Source organism: Manacus vitellinus, unplaced genomic scaffold (assembly GCF_001715985.3).
Source record: "Manacus vitellinus isolate BGI_N305 unplaced genomic scaffold, ASM171598v3 scaffold_8_pilon, whole genome shotgun sequence".
In the NCBI taxonomy this organism is placed as follows: domain Eukaryota; kingdom Metazoa; phylum Chordata; class Aves; order Passeriformes; family Pipridae; genus Manacus; species Manacus vitellinus.
Window position 1 is genome coordinate 22,657,512 of NW_021940864.1, and position 12,510 is coordinate 22,670,021.

At 37.5% G+C, this 12,510-nt stretch overlaps 1 protein-coding gene across 1 annotated transcript; it reads left to right on the plus strand.

Moving 5' to 3' along the window:
* Window positions 1-845: 845 nt before the first annotated feature.
* Window positions 846-10,443, plus strand: TFB2M (transcription factor B2, mitochondrial). The gene is made up of 7 exons (XM_029965139.1): window positions 846-866; window positions 1,852-2,005; window positions 2,413-2,561; window positions 4,178-4,267; window positions 6,618-6,680; window positions 7,896-8,047; window positions 9,515-10,443. Exons 1-7 carry the CDS (start codon window positions 861-863, stop codon window positions 9,699-9,701), a joined length of 801 nt encoding a protein of 266 aa, XP_029820999.1. The 5' UTR covers window positions 846-860; the 3' UTR covers window positions 9,702-10,443.
* The last annotated feature ends 2,067 nt before the right edge of the window (window positions 10,444-12,510 follow it).

Genomic DNA, 12,510 nt, shown 5'->3' on the forward strand with positions numbered 1-12,510 from the left:
CGCTGCCAGCGAGGGGCCCGGCCCCCGCCCCTCCTGCTATCGAGTTCGCGCCCCGGTGAGCTTTCGGGGCTCCGCCGTTGCTCCCGGCGACGGCCTCCCGGCCCGGTGGTGCGGCGCTGCTCGGCCCAGGTGACCTTGCGGGGTTCAGGGCGGGCTGCCGCCCTCGCCGCCGGCGGTACCAGCCCTCCGAAGGGATGGTGGTGCTCAGGGGAGGACACGGGGCCTGGCTTCTCCCGTGATTTCGGGCGGGGGTGGCGGCTTCCTTGCGTTAGGGCGCTGCCCGGGACAGGATCCGAACAGGGGGTTGTCCCAGCCCGCCGCCCCGGCGGGTCACTGCTGTTCAAACTGTGCTATAGAGTAAGCAGAGATGTAAGTGTCTCTCAGGTAATACTGTGGTTTTGTAAGTGGACTTTGTCAGTAAAAGCACACCCAAGACAGGTAGCCCTTTGCAGTTACTTAATGTCTGTGGTTGTTTCTTTATTTCTGCAGAGTGTTATTTTATCTGTAGAGATAATGTGGGTACGATTTCAAAGTATATTTCAGTTGGCAGAAGAAAAAGTAGAAGGATTTGAAACGTTATCTCCAGTGTTCCTAAGTATGTCATTGTAATGCCGTGCTTAGTGTAATTCAATGAGCAATCTCGGGCTGGCTGCCCGTAAATGGTTTTTCTAACTCTTGTTTTGAAGTGTGTTTAAACAAATACAAGCTCTCCCGTATTGAAGGTGAAATGTCCCAAGCGTTGTGTTGAGAAAATCACTAAAGGACGTTACTTAGAAATAGAAATGCACTTTTAAAATTTTTATTTTTTTTTTTTTATTTTCCCACTTCAGGTCCTGGAATCTTGACTCAAACTCTGCTCAATGCAGGTATTAGAGTGGTAGCTCTGGAAAGTAACTTAGCTTATCTTCCAAACTTACAGGTACACTTTTGATTCAGTTGCATATTTCTAAAACCTAATTAAAGAGAAAATAAGAATTAACTTACAATTTGTAATAGCTGTTGGATCAAAAAGGAATTAGACAGTAATTGTTACTTGCAACATCTGACATAATGGCTAATAACAGTAAGTATTGTTTGGTATTATACATTGCATATGTAGAATATTTTTTAATTAGTTGATTTGATGTTTTGTGTATGCAGGAATTCAAGTTCATACATAGTCTTTCTATGAATAGTTTCATGCATAAATTTGAAAGTAATATTAATCAGAGTCATTGTATTTGTGTACGTTTAAACAAGAGGTCCATATGTAGCTTTAAGAAATCTGTAAAAATACTCTTAGTTATTCCTGCTTATCTCACAGTGTTATTTAATGTGTTTTCTTGTAATTGACACTTACATATTAAGACACATGTGTTGTCCTCTCCTACTCACCTGGGCTTTTCATGGATTCAAAGGGGGTCAGACACTGAGCTGCAGAAGCTGTACTAGAAGGATGGTGTTATAGTGCTGGTTTGGAACCAACAACTCACCCTCTGACTTAAAATGTGTATAAAAGGCATTCTCTCTGCATATATAAAGAATTCTACTTGTAAATCATTAAATGAAGTTGTTTGTTTAGTTAAGTATAGTTTAGGATTTTTTTAAGGAAAAACATTGCAGAACATCATAGTAATTTAAGAATTGTTTTAATGGCACTCAAGTTGCACAGCACAAAAAATGTCAAAATGCCCAGCACAATGAAGGAGGCAATTCTTTTTATCAGCTGTAAGAAGCAGCTCTGAGATTTGACTCTTGTTGACTGGGTAACAATTTTAAGTAATGCTTGAACATATTTTTTGTTTGGGTGGGATGTTTCGTGAGACCAGTTACTATATCCAGATTTCTTCAACTGAAGCTGATTTTATTCAGTCCCTAGAGAATAGCCTGGATGGACAATTAAAGGTCATTTATGGTGACTTCTGCAGACTGGATCCTTTGGTGACTGGAACACTGAAACCACCTGCCGTGTGCTCTGAGAAGCTTTTTGAAACCATGGGTGTAGCAGCAGTTCCTTGGAGGGCAGGTATATGTATATGATCACACATGTTACAAATACATTTGAAGGGTGCATAGGCAGTTTGGCAAACTCTTTGGGATTTGCTTGAGGTATATGTTCTGTTTAATATATGTGCTCAATTAATGGATACTATTTTCTACATTTCAGCTTTACTTAGACTCATGATAGCTTCAAAAAATACCCCATGTGTCAATATGGGATATCAAGTATTTTCTTGTCTGTTAAAGGTTTAGTCTAACACAAACTAAATTGGGCTTAACTTTGACTAAGGCTTGAATTGTATTCATTCTTGAACAACATGAGCTCACAGACTTTCTTCTCTTAATTATTTGTAGTTTAGACATTAGAATTAATGAGATTGTCTAATATGTATTGCAAAATTTTAAAAATACCTTTACATGTTATTGAAACAGATGTACCTCTGAGAATTTTTGGAATCATGCCACACACATTGGAAAGAAACAGACTTTGGAGGCTTCTTTTCGGCCTATATGAATGCAATTCCATATACAGATACGGAAGAGTAGAACTCAACCTCTTTATAAGTGAAAAAGAATACATGGTATGTGCGAGGTATTTTACAGGTAATGAAGATGTAGTGCTTCACAGAACACAAACCCATTTATATTGTATGCTTAATGTTTTTGCTAGTGAATTTTTTTCTACCAGAATTTTTAAGTCTTGTCTGTTTCCCACTTGTTCTCTTTATGCAGTGATAGCACTATCAAGAAACATTCTCTTGTCATATAACCACAAATCTTACAAATGTGAAGACTGGTCCTTGAGAAGAATATGCAGCAGCAGACTAGCTGCTTTCCATTGTAAATTGTGAGGTGCTTAAATTCTGTAACATGCTTTTGCAACAAAATTGTTCACTAGTTGCATGTAACAGTCAACGAAGACTGAATTCAAAATGCAAGTGAAAAGGATTCGGGTAGAGGATTCCAAGTTACTAAATACCGTAATCAGTGAGATGCACTTGTCCTGTTCAGTTGCTTTTGTATGCAGTACTGAAAAGAACTGAGCCAAAATGTAATGATTTACACACCTTTTTATTAATATTCTGTACACTAAGGCACAGAGCTGCTTTCTGGGTTTTCTAACGTTCCTAATTTACGCTGTCTGGAAGCTCTAGAACTGTACTTATACTTCAAGGATACCTTTTTTTCCGAGAGACTGGGATGTTCATACAGAGCCATAAACCTTTAATTACTTGTAAGCTTTTGAGGTCTGCTTACACAACCTGTGCTGTGTCTAACACCTCACTGAAAAAAAATTAAAAGTCTTAAGTATATTCTGTGAAATGACAAGTTGGACACCACTGAAATACCAACTTGCATGGCATGTTTTTAATGGACAGATTTTTGAGTAAATACAGGGCAGCCCATTCTTTTTATGCAGCCACTGTGTTGTTTTTTTTTTTAAATTAAGTTTTATGGCTTTATTGTGAACCCTGTTAAATGAGAGTTGTGTAGTAAAAGCTATTGGAACCTTCTTTTAGTGGGCATTGTTGGTTCCTTTTTGTTGGTTGTTTTGCTTTGGTTTCTTATTATATGACAAGGCTGTGTAAATCTATTATGACAAGTTAAATCTCCTTGCTACAATCTACTTGTTTCCTGACCCTGTTTGAGAATAATCACAAGCTTCTCTTTATTTCTTGTCCTGAGAGTTGTTTGATCTGTAATATTGATCAGGATGATGACTGAGCAAGTTGCTTAATGTTCAGTGAGGTCACCTGATGTTTTACTCTGCTTGCATGTCTTCTTGGGAATATTTACTTTGTCAGTGCAAGCTGATAACTCTGACAAAGTTACAGTTTTTATATGTAATATGATCCCTGCTTCTCTTCTGTGTGAAACTTCTCTGCCTTAAAAGGGACCAGAAAATATGTGCTGGAGATTAATACACAGTTCAGTTATCCAAATAACTGCTGTGAAGAAATACTTAGCCTGTTATAATGTCTTCTAGTCGCGTCTTCTGATAAGATGTACTAAAATATCACAAAGTATGTATTTGAGGCCTAATGGAACTCTACTTTGGAATTTTAGACTTAACTGAATTTCTTTGACTTAATTGAGTTTCTTACTACTTGTATTTATATTTATTTGAATGAGGATTTTGCTTAGATAAAGAAACAGTCTTAGTTTTTGCAACAAAAAACTCTCTGCCATTTTTTAGGTATTAAGAGCAAAGCCTGGGGAAGCATGGGCTTATCAAGCACTTACTGTACTTGCACAAATAGGATATGAAATTGAACTACTGCACAAGGTAAGTGTTTTGTACCAGCTGATGTGGCCTAATGCCATGGACATGATTTTAGAAAAGAGTTTATAGTGGTTTACTATCCTAAACTAATTGGAAGCTAATTTAATGTTTAAATTAGTTGGAGAACTGTTGAAAACTTTTGTAGAAAGTATTGATGTAAAAAGCTGAAACGCTCATGTTTTGTGTAAAACTCTCCATAAAGCAGCATCGTGATTCACTATGATGTCAGTATTCTTATTGCAAGCCACTGTCCTCTGAATTTTGCCATCCAATATACTTTGGACTTCCTAAGCTGTATTCAGTAGAAATTTTTTTTTTGAGTCCTGGTGTTTTCATGTTCCAAGCATACCTGCTTCTCCTGCTAGTCAGTACTTATCTTACCTTGTCAAACATAATATGATTTAGTTTTAAAAATTGTTTATGTTTTTCCCCCACCTCCACATGAACACATGGCCATCAACTTTCACTTAGTTTATGCTTTTCAGATTTACCTTTCTTTGTCCTCTGTTTTTCTAGGAACCTACCTTCATAGTTTTAAGTGTTTTTCTAGTCAAAAATTGTTTCATTATCTACTGTCTTCCAAATACCTTATATCATGGGGTATATATTAAGGAGTTGAAGAATGATACTTTTTGAAGATGGTCATCTGACTAACAGGGATGAAGTGGAGGCATTTAATGTGTTTTTTGCCTCAGTCTTTAGTAATACTGATACACCCTGGACTGCCTGGTCTCCTGAGCTGGAGGACCACGGGTGTGGGAACAGTGACTTTCCATTTGCAGACACTGAAATTGTAAGGGACCAGCTGTATCAGCTGAATGTTCACAAGTCCATGGGGCCTGATGGGATTCAATCCAGACTACTGAGGAGCAAGTCGAAACTATGGCAGGACCTCTCTCAGTTAGCTACCAAAGGTCTTGGGAGTCTGGGGAGGTTCCTGCTGACTGGCAGCTGGCCAGTGTTATTCCAGTCTATAAAAAGAGTGTGAGGGAAGAGCCAGTGAACTACAGACCTGTCAATCTAACCTCAGTACCTGGAAAAATTTTGGAGAAGATTCTACTGGGTACAATTGAAAAATAATGCAAACATCAGGCACAGTCAACATGGGTTCACAAAGGAAAGTCCTGTTTAACTCATCTGACACCCTTCTATGATAAGGTCACCTGCCCAGTGGATGAAGAGGAGGTGGGTGTCCTTTTTCTGGATTTCAGTGAGGCTTTTGACACTGCCCCTCACAGCATCTTTCTGGAGAAGCTGTCCAGCTGTACAGTGAGAGAGTTCATGGTGTGCTGGGTGATGAACTGGCTGAAGGGCAGAGCTCAGAGGGATGCACTGAATGGGGCTACACCTGGCTGACCACTGGTTCAATTTGAGAGCCAATATATTGTTCAATATATTTGCCAACAATCTGGATGCAGGAGTTGAATGAACCATTAGCAGATTTCCTGATGACACCACACTGGGAGGTGCTGTTTACTCTCTTGAGGGACAAGATGCCTTGCAGAGGGGTCTAAGCAGATCGAAGCATTGGGCAATGATTAACAGGATGAAATGAAACAAGTAAAAATGCTGGATTCTGCACCTAGCATAGAGTAACACTGAGTACAAGTAGTAATTGGGAGAGAGGTGGCTGGAGAGCAGCCCTGCAGAAAGGAACTTGAGGGTGCTGGTTGGCAGCAGTTCAGTACGAGTCATCAGTGTGTTCCCTGGCAGCCAGTAGGGCAAACTGCATCCTGGGGTGCATCAAACATGGCATCATCTGCTGGTCAGTAATTGTTCCACTGAATTTAGAGTTGGTGCAGCCTTACCTTGAATATTTGGGCAGTTCTAGGTCCCACAACTTAAGAAGGTTGTGAAGATCCCTGAATGCATCCAGAGGATGGCAACAAAGCCAGTGAAAGGGCTGGAAGGAGTGTTACATGAGGAGCAGCTGAGGCCTTTGGGCTTGGCTTTTTTGGAGCAAAGGAAGCTGAGGAGGGGTGACCTCATTACTCTCTACAATTTCCTGAGGAGAGGGAGGCTAAAGGGAGATACTGAGCTCTTTTCCCTAGTATCCAGTGATAGGACACATTGGAATGGTTCAAAGCTGTGCCAGAGGAGGTTTAGACTGGACAGTAGGAAGCATTTCTTTACCAAGAGGGTGGTCAAATACTGGAACAGGCTTCCTAGAGAGGTGGTCGATGCCCCGAGAGATATTTGGACAGTGCCCTTAACAACATGCTTTGACTTTGTCAGCCCTGAATTGCTCAGGCAGTTGGACTAGACAATTGTTGTAGGTCCCTGCCAACTGAAATAGTCTATTCTATTATAACAAAATGCTTTAATTCTGTAATATATTTGCTTCCTCCCATAGGAGCCTTGGTCATCATTTGCAACTGATTTGAAAAATGGGAGCTTGGCAATACCAAAATGTAAGGTAAGATTGTAGTGTACACTTTTCTTCTTTTAAAGATGTAGTTAAACCACTTTTTATTAAAGGTTAAAATAACTTTATAGCAACATTTATAAATGTATTTTTTAAGAAGTGTTCTAATTAAAATTTACAAGTAGCATGTAGATTCATCAAAAAGTGAGTGAAGAATTGCTATGCACTTAGAAACTGAAATAAACTATTATCCTTAGTGTATATGATGGAAAAAATATGGTGAATGAATAGCATAAAGGAATGTTAAGAGGTATTTTTCAGAAAAAGTTACTGACAGGGAAATATCTACTTGCTTAAACAAAACAAATGTTACCACAGTTAGTAACACAATCAGTATCCTGCTGGTTTTGATTAAAATGGTAACTCATATCTCCATTATAGATTTCATGTGATAGCTAATTGCTTAAATTTGAGAAGTGCAAAAATACCTTGTGTAAACTTGTTTACTTTTCTCTTTTAAAGAAGTAATGATGTTCCTTTGTGTAAAAGAAGAATATCCCTATTTAATTCTGATAATATAAAAGCATGTTTACTTAATATTTAGTTTTACCCTCCCCAGAAAACTGCTATGGTTTGAGTGTTGTTTGCAATGTTTCTTTAAGATATAAGTGAATGTAAATGACTGGGTGTGCCTTACATGCTTAGCTGTGTTGCTGAAAAACTGTGTAGAGAGGCATATCAGGTGGATTATGCAAGATGTATTGTGATAGCTTTAGGAGAAGTACAAATGTGAGATCTATTGGACAATATATCCATTGCTGCTAATACAGAAGTACATTTATTTCAGTTAAAGACTCCATCCCAATTTCATAAAATTTTCGAGTTGTAATATTGTCTTAGTGTTACACTCAATTCCATCTTTATATACAGAAGGCAGGTAGTTGAAGTGATCTGATGCCTTGCATAGTATAGAAACACTATAGGCCATATAATAGCTTGAAAGCTCACATCAAGCCTGTATTGTCTATTTCAACTAAGAAAGTTCAGTCTTAAAATGTAAAAACAAACCTAAGTGATAGTACGTTTCATTTGTTTTCTATTTCCTTTCCTGTTTGGGGCACGGCAGAGGTAAAGCCTTATCTTCCAATGAAATCATCAAGTTAAGACTTCTAATAAGAAATGTTAGCGGTGGTGAAAATGAAACTCTTAGCTAAAGACAGACACTGTCTATCATCTTTTCAGTGATTTATTTTGTTTTTCTTGCAGTGGCTGCCAAATGACCATTTATGTTTGGTACGACTGACTCCCCAGCAAAATCTGTTTACAGGAGGCTTGAAGCCCACAAATGCAACTACCTTTATTTTTATGGTGAAACAGTGTCTTGCTAAACCTACGTCTAGACTTAGTGCTAGACTAAAGTAAGTAAGAAAGAATTACAGTTTTTTATACTTTTTTCACAGAAATATAGGAAAATATTAACATATGTTCTCAAAGAGGTATTTATTTGCAGATGAAATACTGTGCTTTTTAAAAATTAATTATCTACATGTAGAATAGAAGATCTCATTTGTGCAGCCCACAATACAGTATTTTGGGGACTGTTCCTGGCCCGTATTTACAGATAATAAAAACTTGAGGTTTGACAGAAAGGTCGACAAGTATTTAGAATGTCATCATCATGGCTAGGCTTCACAAACAAAGATTTGGGATGTATATGTGCAGTAATTCTCTGTACCTCCAGTGGAGGTGAGGTCGTGTATCTGCAAGAAGCTTTCACTTACTTGACAGACATAATAATAAAACCGCCAAGACTTTTGCAGAAAGTCTTTTTAATAGAAATTAAAAGCTGAAAAAGTTTCAGTTTATAACAGACATCAGTCATGCTAATGAAAACACCTGAAGGTTATTGAAGGTGGAATGGCTGTTATCTAATTCAAAAATTAGGCTTTAGATTTATTTACTAATTATGAAACTGTAATTATTTTTTTTGGTATTACATTGGAGCTATTTATGTTTGTTTTATGATCAGTAGATTTCCATTTCCCAAAAATGGAAGGTGTTTACAGTCTGGAAAGCATTGACTTCTACTTGCTGATGAAAATAATGAATGTACTTCTCACTTGCTGATAATAGCTTATGAAAGTTAATTTCCAGAAAGAGGAAAGAAGAAAAAGCTACTAAATTCCAGTAACTCTCTTAGCAAAGAAAGTGCAAAGAGCCTTAATGGATTTCTCTCTTAAAGCTCAGTGGTGTCCCTCATTTCAACTCAGTCCTTCAGCCAGGAAGTTGAAGGCTTCTAATGTGAATCTTCTGTGTATTTATACACCCTTTTCCTGTCTGGGAAATAGTTTAATGTATGTGCACATTTATAAAGGTCTAGCTTTCGTACATAGCAATGATGTAGATGGAGAGAGAGTGGATACATCTGTTTATATATAGAAGAAAATACCTGGGAGGTGTAAGTCACTAATTCATGCTATACTGAGTCATCTTCTTGAGGATTACCTTGGCTTTAATTTCCCAGGCACTGAAGAATAACCCCTTTTTATGCTGTAATGCCTGTTACTGACTTACGCATTTCAGGTGGATGAGGGAGGGAGGGCAGACACCTATTCTGTAATGAGGAGGCCACCCACCCTGTAATGAAGAGACTTATGTGGTTTGGTATTGTCTGTGTCTGCTGGGGGCTTTATTTGGTATTTATGTGTCTTATTAGCAGATGTTTCTTCGTGTTTGCAGTATGAATTGAAAATAACTTATGTTGTAGGAAGAGGTTAACTTCTAGAAGTTGTGAAAGAGTGAAATGGACCTTCAGATAATGTTTCTTGCTTTTTAATTTTTCACAGAAAGGAATGCTCCATTAAGACTTTGTTTGTTTGTTTCAGTTCATGGAGCTTGGACAATGGTGGCAAATTACTGAAAGCGCTAGAAATTCCAGAAAATGCTGCAATGCGTGACTTGTATCCAGAAGACTACAGGCGTCTTTTTGAGGCTTTACAAAATTCTAGTATGTTTACTGAAACCTGGTTCTATGATGAAGTCTTGGAAACTGTAAGGACCATAAACTTATAAAACTAAAGCTTTTGGAAGATCACCTTAGCTTCTGAAAGATTACTTTGATGAGAAACGGTTTAAATAAAATCACAGTTAGCTAGATGATTTCCTGTCCAAACAGGAAAATAAATTCAGCAAGTAACAAGAGCCCTTCTATAGAGGATGAAAGTAATGGATTCACAGTTATTTGAGCACAATCCTATCTGGAATGGACAAACTTTGCAACTTTTCTGGGAACTTACTAGTCACTTGCTGCTTTTGGATGTACGACTTAAATGGAACTTTTTGTTACACTGCTGTATATTTACAACATTTGAAAAAGTTAACAGACCAAATAATGATTATTTGTCTGGTTGGCATTTTAGTTCTTAGTAATTTGAATGCCTTTGGACAGATTACCAAAATACATAGGTCTTTACAACCACTGAGTCTGCTATATTGTCTCGTTATCTAAAAACCTTGCAGTCTCAAGTCAACAATATATTAATAAATAATTAGTGGTGTGTTACTATAAGACAAGGTAATGACTGCATGATAAAACAGTAACTGGGAGTTGCTTTAAGTAAAGATTGTAATATCTGTGGGAAAAAGTTGTTACAGTTCTTTCTTTTGAAAATAACACAGGACAGTCTGTACTGGTTTTCAATACACAAAGAGCTATATGTGTATGAGGATTATTTTAGGTCCAAAGGTCACCAGAATATTCAGTGCTGTATAAAGAATTTGGAAAAATGAAAATAAAATCATTTTATTTGAAACCGTTGCCCATGTTTTTGTTTAATGTGTAATACATGTACAAAAAATTTACTTCAAACCCACATGCTCTTAAAATTCTCTTTTTAGCCATAGTACTCCATAACACAACCTGTTCCTAATTTCTCTTCCTCTCTTACCATGTAACTGTTCTGTTGTCCAATAAGGCTGAGAGGCTGTACTGGTTCTGTGCTCTATACTGATCACCCACACACACTTTGAATCAAAATATCTTGCTGTTGTTGCAGAAAGATGTCATACCAACATACTAGAAGTATTCAATGCATAAATGTAAGACCACCACTGTCTAAATAAACATCTTTAACTGTGTGCTGATAACATTTCAAACATGAACTGAAAAAAAATTGTTTTATTTTGATGCTGTTGGAAAGGAGCATTTACTGAGCCAGTGCAGAGACTCCCACTGTAACAGCAGGAGTCTGTAAGTGGAGGGAATATTGCATAACTGTGGACTTAAAATGAGGAGATTTAATGGTCACCAGAAATCTGCCATTAAGGCTAAGTGTAAGCAATGTTTAGCCCTGAACACAAATGTGAAGTGTGTCGGTGGAGGGGCTTGGAACAGATTGCTCACAGACCAATATGATCGACAAAATGTCCGCTTTATTACAAAAGGATACTCGTTATATACTGTTACTACACCCCTACATGTGATCACCTCTTCTACGGTATTGGATACATAAAAGAAACATACTCTGTTGTCCAGTGCTAGTTGGACTATAACAGGTGTCCATATGAGCTGAGGGCACACGTTTACCTTTCAAGACTCCTCCTTAACCTTGGCACTGATCCTCCTTTGTTCCAGCTTCAGAGGCTGAAGCCGTGTTAACTACGCAGCAGTTTTTACTGTCTGCACCCAGCCATGCCAAGGCTAGGCCTACAGAAATGCAGAAAAAATTGTTCACACAAGCTTTATTCTCCCAACAGAAGTGGAGAACTGTCATTATACAAATGGTTTTGGTATTCATGGAAGAGATGGAAAAAGTGAAAATTACTGTTGTACATGAATAAATACATGGGTAGTGAAAATTAATTAGGTCTATGGATTTGATTAATTGATGCTATCCACTCTACTTTCTACTGTTGCAGGATTACAGCTTTTGTAGGATAATGTTGACTGTAAACTTTCACTTCACTTTCAAGTTTTAAACTGTATATAAAGGTTTGTCATACGTTCTTTTTATGATTTTTAACCAACCCTCTACCACTTGTATTCCTTTCCTTTGCATAACTCTCTTTGCCATATTCCTCTGTATGTTTATGGACAATCGAGGCAGCCATCTCTTCAGTTACTTTTGATTCACATAAATACAAGGGCAGAACTTGAAACTAGGAAAACAGTATATAAATTCAGGTTAACATATACAGTTCAATAACCCTCAAAAATGCTTTTCAAAGAGAAAACTGCAATTTCACTCAAAATTTAACATGATAGACTTTCTCAGAAGAGATGATCTTCATGCTAAGGTTTACAGGAACCATTTTCTATCATGGTGGGAGAGAAAAGTTTCCCATTTCTGAAAGTGCATTAATTTGTGAGTTACTGTGCCAGATACAGTAAATCAGAAATAGTATTTTGAAATAGGCACTGACATTTGAAAATGTTGCACAATTCAGTTGTTCTGAATGTCTTAAAATAAGATATTTAAGATATGTTTAAGATATATCTGTTTAAGATATAAAGTAATAGATTTTTTAAATTACACTGATTAGCTGAAAACTTTTGGGCAAATTTATTTTTTCCTATGTTTTTCTGTCTTCAAATCTGTGATCTTGGATGAGATGGAGATTACAACATTCATACTCATACTTCAGGGAAGGTCCACAGTATACCTAGTCCTTTCAATTATTTCCAAACTGCGGGGTTGTGGTTGCTTTTTTTATTTTCCCTTTTCTCCCAAGACCAATATAATACACAAACCTCTGAAACGTGAACCACACATGACACAGCTACTCGGTAAAACACTTTTTTTTAAGTGTTGCACCTGCTCTTCCAATACTGTCTCATAGAGGAGCTGCCAAAAATGGCTTTTGGCATCCCATATTAAAGCAT

What these genes read in the sequence shown, in the direction of transcription:
- TFB2M (XM_029965139.1), top strand. An exon ending in TAAGTGAAAAAGAATACATG is followed by an intron (nt 2,562 to 4,177) that starts GTATGTGCGAGG and finishes GCCATTTTTTAG; the next exon opens with GTATTAAGAGCAAAGCCTGG. An exon ending in AAATTGAACTACTGCACAAG is followed by an intron (nt 4,268 to 6,617) that starts GTAAGTGTTTTG and finishes TTCCTCCCATAG; the next exon opens with GAGCCTTGGTCATCATTTGC.